This window comes from Cebus imitator, unplaced genomic scaffold, assembly GCF_001604975.1.
Source record: "Cebus imitator isolate Cc_AM_T3 unplaced genomic scaffold, Cebus_imitator-1.0 Scaffold798, whole genome shotgun sequence".
Classification (NCBI taxonomy): Eukaryota; Metazoa; Chordata; class Mammalia; order Primates; family Cebidae; genus Cebus; species Cebus imitator.
In genome coordinates, this window is record NW_016108113.1 from 172,825 (window position 1) to 183,593 (window position 10,769).

The 10,769-nt window shown below is 42.3% G+C and overlaps 1 protein-coding gene across 1 annotated transcript in view; it reads right to left on the reverse strand.

Annotated features, from left to right (window-relative positions):
* Positions 1-10,769, reverse strand: part of SGK1 (serum/glucocorticoid regulated kinase 1) — a 146,498-nt gene that overhangs the window by 98,243 nt on the left and 37,486 nt on the right. The window contains exon 3 of the mRNA XM_017520054.2: positions 6,127-6,342. Coding sequence (XP_017375543.1) covers positions 6,127-6,342 — 216 coding nt within the window. The remainder of the gene's footprint in view (positions 1-6,126; positions 6,343-10,769) is intronic.

The following is a 10,769-nucleotide window of genomic DNA, read 5'->3' on the forward strand; positions in this document are numbered from 1 at the left end:
TTTATATTGCTAAAACTACTTTGCTTGTATTAGACTTTACCTGGAACATCACTATTTTCTAACTTGCCAGATCCTTTTACAAACACAGTTTGCAATGTCCCTAGCTTTTGCTATGACATTTTGGACTATCGTTTCCACATCAACCTGATAATCCTACCTGCCTTCTGTTTTTCAGAGATACTTAGTTATCCCTTATCTACACAATGGTATACTTTGTCTTCTAGTACAATTATAAGCTAAAGTGTGTGTGTGTGTGTGTGTGTGTGTGTGTGTGTGTGTGTGTGTGTTCTGACATTCATGGTCAGGCTGCCATCTTGCTACAATCCTATGTTTTCCTTAACCAGATTTCCTTCTCTACCTCCACTTCAAAACATTTCTTTCCTTTCCTTCCAGCTTGGTTGATCTAGGTATTAAAGGTGCTATGAGAGATAGAATAGAGAATAGAGTTTGTGAATATGTTTAGTCACCATGTGTCTCTCAAAAAACTACTTTTGGTCTCCATTTCTTTGTGGCCTACAAGTTGGTTTCAGGCTAAATACTACAACTTGTGTTCCGCTAGCATGCATTATTTAGCCACAGCTTACACAGCTCTAAGTTATCATCTTTCTCATCTCATTCCCAGGAAGATCTGTTTAATTTATAAGTAGTTCGTTTCAGATAGCTCTCCTGGTGACATCACAATATTGCTATTTTTCTGGGTGATTTGCTGGCAATGTGAACACTCTTGTTTCTTCCATAGAAAACATGTTTAAAGACCACTAACTCGACTATTGGCAAGGCCTGGAACAAAATAAGTACAATGTAACTCTAAGCAATGTGTGACCATTAAATATAGCATTTAGAATGTACTAGTTTTAATTTGGGAAAAAACAAAACAAAACAAAAAAAACCTCACTATTAATTCATAAAGGACTTGCACTTTATTTTCCTTCTTATTTATTTATTTATTTATTATTATTTTGAGGCAGAGTCCCGCACTGTTGCCTGGCTAGAGTGCAATGGTGAGATCTCACCTCACTGCAACCTCTGTCTCCTGGATTCACGTGATTCTCCTGCCTCAGCGCCCTGAGTAGGTGGGATTTCAGGTGCATACCACCACACCAGCTACTTTCTTGTATTTTTTTAACAGAGATGGGGTTTCACTACGTTAGCCAGACTGATCTTGAACTCCTGACCTCATGATTCACTCGCCTCCCAAAGTGCTGGGCTTATAGGTGTGAGCCACTGTGCCCAGCCTGCCTTCTTATTTTATTTAAAACATTCTCATCTCATTTTCTATATTTTGTCTTTACACATAAAATACAGAGTTTATTTAATTGTATTTTTCCCTTCACCCCCTTTTTTTCTTGTTTATTTTCACTTATAGGTCATTAAATGCCAACCATAGGATCTCAGATGAAAAAGGGCTTCAGGGTTAACTAGCTGAGGCCTATCATATGACATTTGAGAGGTTTTGTGGCTTGCCTGAATTCATCCATTGACCTGTGGCAGAGCTGGCACAAGAATATGGGCTGCCTGACTCAGCACAGGCACATAAATTTACCTTTACAAAAGATTTTTAAAAATACAATCTCATCTACAAACTACTAAAAAACTACTGAAAAGAAACCTGACGGTGAGCACATATTACCTTAATTTTTATAGGAGAGAACACCGAGCAGGAGAAATGAATTAATGATTTTCCTAAAATAATCTACATCAGGAGATGCCAGGAGAACAGCCTGAGGTCTTTATTACTGGCCTCTGCATCTCATGGCCTCCCCATCTTCTCACCATGTAACTTCAATTTCTAAAAGGCCAGCGTTGCCTTTTCAATGATTTATGTCATTGCTTAATCTCTGTAAAAACACAAAATGTAGATTTTTTTTTTTTTTTTTTTTTTGAGGCAGGGCTTGGCTCTGTCACCCAGGCTGTGGTGCCATCTCGATTGACTGCAACCTCCTCCTCCCAGGCACAAGCAACGCTCCCACCTCAGCCTCCCAAGTAACTGGGAACACAGGTGTCCACCACAATGACCAGCTAATTTTATTTTATTTATTTGTAGACACGGGTTTGTCTCGGACTCCTGGGCTTAAGCCATCTGCTACCCGCCCTTTGGTCCCGTGGGATTCCAGGCATGATCAGCCACTGTACCCTGCTAATGCATATTTTAATGATTAAAAATAAAAACAAAACCCGGCCCAGTGTGGTGGCTTACGCCTGTAATCCCAACCCTTTGGAAAGCCAAGGCGGGTGAATCACCTGAGGTCAGGAGTTCAAGACTAGCCTGGCCAACATGGTGAAATTCTGTCTCTACTAAAAATACAAAAATTAGCCAGGCGTGGTGGCGGGCGCCTATAATCCCAGCTGCTCAGGAGGCTGAGGCAGAAGAATTGCTTGAACCCGGGAGGCAGAGGTTGCAGTGAGCCGAGATCTTGCCACTGCAGTCTCCAGCCTGGGTGGCAGAGCGAGACTCCATCTCAAAAATAAAATAAAATGAAATAAAATAAATAAAAAAGGCTTAGACCTGTAATCCCAACACTTTGAGAGGCCAAGAGGGGGCAGATTGCTTCAGCCCAGGAGTTTGAGATCAACCTGTCTCTACAAAAAAAAAAATAAATAAAATAAAATGAGTTGGGCACGGTGGTGCACGTGTGTAGTCCCAGCTACTTGGGAGGCTGAGATGGGAGCACTGCATGAGCCCTGGAGGCCAGGCCGCAGTGAGCCGTGACTGTGATTGCACCACTGCACTTCAGTCTGGGCAACAGAGCAAAACTTTGTCTCAAAAAAATAATAATAAAATAAAGTATGTGTCATTTTGATTTGTGATAACCTTAAGAAAAAAAACCCAGCAAAGTCTGAGAACCGGGTAATTGACTGCAAATTGAAGAATGATTTACCTGCTATCTGAGATAAAGAAAAGGGGTAAACCACAATGTTGCTTTAAACTCCTTCTGGCTCTTTGTTTATTGTTTCCTTTTGTGTGGAATCTCATTGTGCAATGATCTAAACCCAGCTCCTACCAAACGGGACATAGAGTAGGCCCTTAAGTAAACATTTACAACTAGGCATGTGTGCTCCCTACAGGATATGTAGAACCCTCTCTCTGCTTCTAAGTCATAAATAGTTCTTTAAAGTCTAAGAAATTGGCAGACTCAGGCTGGATACGCTGGCTCAGGCCTGAAATCCCAGCACTTTGGGAGGTTGAGGCAGGTGGATCACTTGAGGTTTGGAGTTCGAGACCAGCCTGGCCAACATGGTGAAACCCTATCTCTACTAAAAATACAAAACGAAACAAAAACCAAAAATTAGTATTGTGGTGTCAGGTGCCTGTAATCCCAACTACTTGGGAGGCTGAGGCAGGAGAATCGCTTGAACCTGGGAAGTAGAGGTTGCAGCGAGCCAAGATCGTGCCACGGCACTCCAGCCTGGGAGAGCTGTATCCATTCATTTACATATTCTCTACGGCTGCTTTCCCTACAAGGACAGAGCTTAAAAGAAGTTACACACTGTAGTTTAGGCAAAGGCTGAAATATTTGCTATCTGGCCCTTTAGCTAAAAAGTTGGCCCTAACCCTTGCATCAGGAGCAATAAATAGATGCACTTGCATTTGGCGTCTATTTATTGTTTTTCATGACAAACCTAGAGTCAAATCAGCATCTGGCTAAAAACCAAATGCACTATGACAAATGTTCACAGGTCAGCAAAGTGCTAACCCAGTCGTGGAAGTCTAATAGTGTTACAGAGTCACAGGCTTAGCTAATATGTAAATTAGCAAACATAAGCAATAATGGTTTATATTTGCATGGCATTATATAGATTATGAAAGGTTTCATATCTATCTCATTTGATTTTTCCAATAACCCTAGAAAGTAGACAGGGAGGCCGGGTACGGTGGCTCATACCTGTAATCCCAGCATTTTGGGAGGATCATTTGAGGCCAGGAGTTCAAGACCAGCCTGCTCAGTATAACAAGACCCTGTCTCTGCAAAAAAAATAATTTTTTAAAAAAATTAGCCAGGTTTGTTGGCACATGGTCCCATTTACTTGGGAGGTTGGGGTGGGAAGTTCACTTGAACCTAGGAGTTTGAGGTAACAGTGAGTTATGATTTCACTCAAGCCAGGATTACAGAGCAAGACTCTGTCCCCTGACCAAAAAAAAAAAACAGACGGTTGGCGCTATGGCTCATGCCTGTAATCCTAGCACTTTAGGAGGCTGAGGTGGGTAGATCACTTGACGTCGGGAGCTTAAGACCAGTCTGACCAACATGGAGAAATCTCATCACTTCTAAAAACATAAAATCAGCCAGGCGTGGTGGCGCATGCCTGTAATCCCAGCTACTCGGGAGGCTGAAGCAGGAGAATTGCTTGAACCCAGGAGGCGGAAGTTTCGGTGAACCAAGATCATGCCATTGCACTCTAGCCTGGGCAACAAGAGCAAAACCCTGTCTCAAAAAAAAAAAAAAAAAAATTAAAAAAAAGAAAGCACTCAAATAAGTATGAATTGAATTCAGAGACACTGCATGATAACCCAGAGTGAAAAGGAACTCAGATTCAATGTCTTCAGTCTTTTCTTTTAGCAGCTAAAATAATTCTTTTATCTCTGGAAAATGCTTACCTTGCTTAAAAAAAGAAAAGGTGAGTGCTTATTAACATTTATCATTTTATGACGCACTGACTTGGAAGATCACTTACTAAACTGCACTTTGTAATAACATGTTCTATCTTCTAAATGTTGTATTTTTATGTTAGTACAATGGTAAAAATAATATAAGCATTTTTATATAATGGTTTTAAAAATCAAAATAAACATGGGCCTAATTAAGTTATAAGTTAAAAATACAATCTAAAATTTTTGAAATCTTAGAAACTACAAGATGAATCAGTTATCTGGTTTTCTTGGATTAACAAAATTTCTAAAAAACAACTCTTGGAGTAGCAGGGAAAAATCAGTCTTAGTAAAAATGTGAATATATATGAGCTTGAGAAAAATAGTGAAAAGTATATATAGTGCTCTGTAAATGCATCAAATTATGTTGAACTAAAAATTTTTCTCTTTTTTTTTTTTAGAGATGGTGGTCTCGCTATGTTGCCCAGGCTGGAGTGCAGAGGCTATTCACAGGTGCCATCCCACTACTGATCAGCATGGGAGTTTTAACCTGCTCCGTTTCTGACCTGGGCTGGTTCACCCTCCTTATGCATCCCAGTGGTCCCCTGCTCGCAGGAGGTCACCATATTGATGCCAAACTTAGTGCGAACACCTGACTGGCATAGCGCACTACAGCCCAGAACTCCTGGGCTCAAGTAATCCTCCCACCTCAGCCTCCCGTGTAGCCGGGACTACAGGCACGCCACACCCCGACCAGCTGAACTAAGTATTTTAATGGAAGCTACAAACCTGTAAATGACTATTACAATCTATTCCTTGTATCATCTAAGACTTGATCTTCTGTGTGAATACACCACTTCTGAGAAATTGCCAGTTTACCAACACATTGCTGTGTTGGTCTTGTACCAGCATAAAAAATAATACAATATATTGCATGATTCAGCTAGATGACATTCTGGAAAAGGTAAATCTATGGAGACAGTAAAAAGATCAGTGGTTGCTAGGGGTCAGGGTAAGGAGGGGATGAATAGCGGAGGGCAGAGGATGTTTAGGGCTGTGAAAATTAACTGTGTGATACTATAATGATGGATGCATGTTATTATACATTAGTCCAAACCCATAAAATGTACAACACCAAGAGCAAACTCTAACACAAACCAAGGACTTGGGTGATAATGACATGTCAGTGTAGGTTCCTCAGTTTTTTTTTTTTGTATTCTTAGCAGAGACGGGTTTCACCATGTTGGTCAAGATGGTCTCAATCTCTTGACCTCGTGATCCACCTGCCCCGGCTTCCCAAAGTACTGGGATTACAGGCGTGAGCTGTCATGCCTGGCCAAACAGCTCTAAAATATAAAGTCGATTTTTAAAAAATTAATATAATGTGCTAACAAAGACCACAATTCTAGGTCCTCATCAGAAGCTTTATAAATGTGCATTAAAAAATTATTTTTTGGGTACACTATGACAGAAACAGAAGAAAAACAAAGGCCCAGAATTTTTCCAGGAGTATAGACCCAGAGCAATCATGAACTTACTTCACATCCGGATTGGGTTTCCCATGAACATGACTCCTTCTCCTGAGGGAGAACCCCTCTTTGGAAAGCATGTTCACCGAGGCATGTTTGACACAAGGAAGGCTCAAAGTCTGGCTCCCCCGGAGGGATATGTACCATCGAGGGGCCGGTGTACTTCAGGCTGGGGCTCTGATGCTTGTCCACACTGACCATTGGGCTCTTGATCCATCTTCGTACCTACAAGGTGCAAAAGGAAAGAAAAACAAATGCGTTTGACTCTCTTTGATGTTTAATGGGAATCTGGTAGGAAATTTGGTGGGATGGGAGCTCATAAAAGGAGAACTCAGTCTCACAACCTCTCTCTCTTTCAAACTCATCACAATTCGAATTGGTCAGTGCTGTTCAGTCTCTTTCCTAGAGCATGCATTATGTGGCTGGCCATTTCATCTTGCTGAATCTGTCTCCTTATTTTTTTTCACATTTATTTTTTTCTTTTCATTTTCCTCCTGCTTCCAGTGGGGTTAGAATTTTTTTCTTTTTAGAGGTAGGAGGGTTTCCACTATGTTGCCCAGGCTGGCCTTGGCATTAAAAGATCCTCCTGGATCAGCCTGGCCAACATGGTGAAACCTCATCTCTACCAAAAATACAAGAATTAACCAGTCATGGTGGTGCCTGCCTAGAATCTCAGCTGCTTGGGAGAATCCCTTGAACCCTGGGAAGCAGAGGTTACAGTGAGCTGAGATCACCCCACTGCACTCCAGCCTGGGCAGCAGAGCAAGTCTGTCTCAAAAAACAAAACAAAACAGAAAACAAACAAAAATAATTATCCTGGCCAGGTGAGGTGTTTTATGTCTATGATCCCAGCACTTTGGGAGGCTGAGGCAGGAGGATTGTTTTAGCCCAGGAGTTTGAGACCAGCCTGGGCAATATAGTGAGACTTTGTCTCTATGCAAAAAATAACTTTTTTTTTGTTTTTTAAAGAAAAGGATCTGACTGGGTGCGGTGGCTTATACCTGTAATCCCAGCACTTTGGGAGGCTAAGGCAGGTGGATCACCTAAGGTCAAAAGTTCAAGACCAGCCTGGCCAACATGGTGAAACCCCATCTCTGCTAAAAATACAAAAATTAGCTGGATGTGGTGGTGGGCGCTTGTAATCCCAGCTATTCAGGAAGCTGAGGCAGGAGAATCACTTGAACCTGGGAAGCAGAGTTTGCAGTGAGCTGAGATCGTACCACTGCACTCCAGCTTGGGTCACAGAACCAGACTCCATCGCAAAAGAAGAAAGGAAGGAAGGAAGGAAGGAAGGAAGGAAGGAAGGAAGGAAGGAAGGAAGGAAGGAAGGAAGGAAGGAGAGAGATCCTCTTGCCTCTTAAAGTGTTGGGATCACAAGTGTATGTCACTGTGCCTGACCTGTCTCCTCATTTGTAAGATTCAGGTAATAGTATTTCCTCCCAAGCTGTGAAAATGTTACCATGTTTTACAATGTTCAAGTATTTTGCCTGGCACATGCTTCGTGCCCAATAGATAGTGACTATTTTACTTTGACCCTTATGATTATGGTGACAGAAATTCAATTCACACATTTCTAAGGTGAATTGCTAGTTATTCTTACAAGGGAAAATACTAATCCCATAGTTTACAATCATATTCACTATTATTATTATTGAGACAGGATCTTGCTCTGTCACCCAGGCTGGAATGCAGTGGTCTAATCATGTAATCATGGCTCACTGCAGCCTAGACCTGCTGGGCTCAAGCAATCCTCTCACCTTAGCCTCTAGAGTAGCTGAGACCACAGGATCGAGCCATCACACTAGCTATTTTTTTTTTTTTTTGTAGACATGAGGTCTCACTAAGTTGACTGGGCTGGTGTCAAATTCCTGGGCTCAAGTGATCCTCCCGACTCCCAAAGCGTTGGGATTACAGGCATGAACCACTGAGTCTGGCCCATATATACTTCTTTAAAACCTTGATTATAAAAGAAATTGCTTCTGGCTAAAAAATTATCTCAAGTTTGTTTTCAAAGTTCTAAAACTCACCACTTATCTTGCTTGCTTGTAAAATTCCCATAAAATACAGAAAAAAAAATTATTCTAATGTTAACAGGCATAATATTTATATAGCATTTCAAAAATGCAAAGCACTTTTTAAAGTGTTTAATGGGACCAGGCACGGTAGCTCATGCCTGTAATCCCAGCACTTTGGGAAGCCAAGGTGGGTGGATCATCTGAGGTCAGGAGCTTGAGACCAGCCTGATCAACATGGAGAGACTCCGTCTCTACTAAAAATACAAAAAATAGCTGGCTGTGGTGACAGGCACCTGTAATCTCAGCTTCTCAGGAGGCTGAGGCAGGAGAATCCCTTGAACCCGGAAGGCGGAGGTTGCCATTAGCCAAGATTGCGCCATTGCATTCCGGCCTAGGCAACAAGAGTGAAACTCCATCTCAAAAAAAAAAGTGTTTGATGTGTACAGTTTTTAATCCTCAGAACAGCTATGGCGGGGTGTTTCCCACCTGTAATCCTAGCACTTTAAACTTTGGGAGGCCAAGGCGGACAGACCACTTGAGGCCAGGAGTTTGGGACCAGCCTGGCCAACATAGCGAAACCCCATCTCTACAAAAGAAAATAAATACATAAATAAAAAATAAAAATAGACTTTTTAAAAAATATTCTTTTTTCATGTTATTTTTATTTCTTTTTTATTCTATTTTTTCTTTTTTTTTTTAATATGTTACAGTCGGAATATGTTCATAGTGACTTTTTTGTTTCTGTTTTTAGAGACACAGTCTCACTCTATTGCCCAGGCAGGAGGGCAGTGGCACGATCATAGCTCACTGCCACCTAGAACTCCTGGGCTCAGATGATCCTCTCACCTCACCTCCCAAATGACTGGGACTACAGATGTGCGCCACCACGTTCGGCTAACTTTTTCTTTTTTTTTTGGAGATGCAGTATCTCATTATGTTGCCCAGGCTGGTCTTCAACTCCTGGCCTCAAGTGATCCTCCTGCCTTGGCCTCCCAAAGTGCTGGGATTACAGACATGAGCCACTACACCTGGCAAGAATAAAATTATTAAAAGGTCATATTATTTATTTAATAAAATAAATAAGTAAACTAATAAGTAAGAGGGAAAATAAAGCGGATGGTCAGGATCGTTGGTGGGTTCAATTCTAAACAGTCTGAACGAGAATACTATCGGTACTCCCTCTCTGTCCACAGAGAATGTAGCAAGGGCTACGGAGAAGTATTCCCTTTCCCCAGAAGCGCCAAGGAAGAGGTGTTACTCACAAAAACGAATCCTGCAACACAAGTCTAACAGGGCTGTTGCTGAATTTTATTGCATGCTTTGTTTTGCAATGTTTTATCTCTGTTGGCCAAGTCCTCATACTGGCTTCAGTGCGTCCCTTCTTTGTGACTCCTTGACACTTTTCACCAGCTTTGTAGCCTCACAAGTGGTTTTTACAGGCCCAATTAAGGACAGAGTTTACGATATTTACTTGCTTTGAGAGAGTGGCTGGACCGGGTGCGCAGGGGTTAAGCAAGGGGCCCGCCAAAACTGCTGAGTAAAGAAACCCTCCCACGGCCCCTCCGGGAATTCAAGCTACAACTGGCCCATTATGTTTCCTCAGGCTGCGAATTGCTTTGCTGGAGGGAATCCCGACTGTCAATGGCTTTGGGAGCCCCTCAGAGGCCAGGAACAATGGCTGGAGGGGAGCTGCAGCAGCTGTGTGCGCGACAGACAAGAATGCCCGGATGTCAGCCGCGGCCGGGGCTCCCGGGCCACCTGGGCCACCTGGGCCCCGTTTTATTCAGAGCTCCACAACTGTTTGTGAAGAGCATTGTAAACAAACATAGACCGGGTGAGGCGTCCTCCTTGTCCTGAAGAAATCAAAAATTCCCTCACCTGGGGTTTATAGGAGCCAGCTCTCCAAACCACGCCAGCCTTTTAGAAGCAACGACCTCTGCAGACCTCGGGGTGACCCAGGCCCTTCCTTTAGACAGAAACTCTGAGTGAACAGTGAGTAAACAAAATACTCAACCAAATTCTCTGCTAAATCCATTCCACCTTGGTTTTATTCATGTGTTTATTTGAAAAAAAAGAGCATAAAAAAGACCAAGATACGTGTATGTCTCAGATATGCTGCACTAACTAGTCTTGTTTTTAATGAGCCTGTGTTTATTAAAAAAAAAAAAAAAAAAAAAAAAGCTTGTCCAAAAGCAGTAATCCCTCAGCCTACAAAACTGCCAGATGCGATTAAAGAGATTGGCTGGCTTCTAGGGGTTTTCCACTTGCCGTTTTTTCCTGCTATGTAAAAGCAAACAGCTATTGCTATTAATTTAAAGTAGTTGAGCTGATAATGATATCAACCGATTCAGGAAAATTGTAGAGTGTTTAGGTGTGAACTCAGATGGCAACACCTACTCTTATCCGTCCCTTCTTTTCAGCGGGAAGAGCTGACTCTTAAAAAGTCAAGAGAAGGCCGGGCGCGGTGGCTCAAGCCTGTAATCCCAGCACTTTGGGAGGCCGAGGCGGGTGGATCACGAGGTCAAGAGATCGAGACCATCCTAGTCAACATAGTGAAACCCCGTCTCTACTAAAAACTACAAAAAACTAGCTGGGCATGGTGGCACGTGCCTGTAATCCCAGCTACTCAGGAGGCTG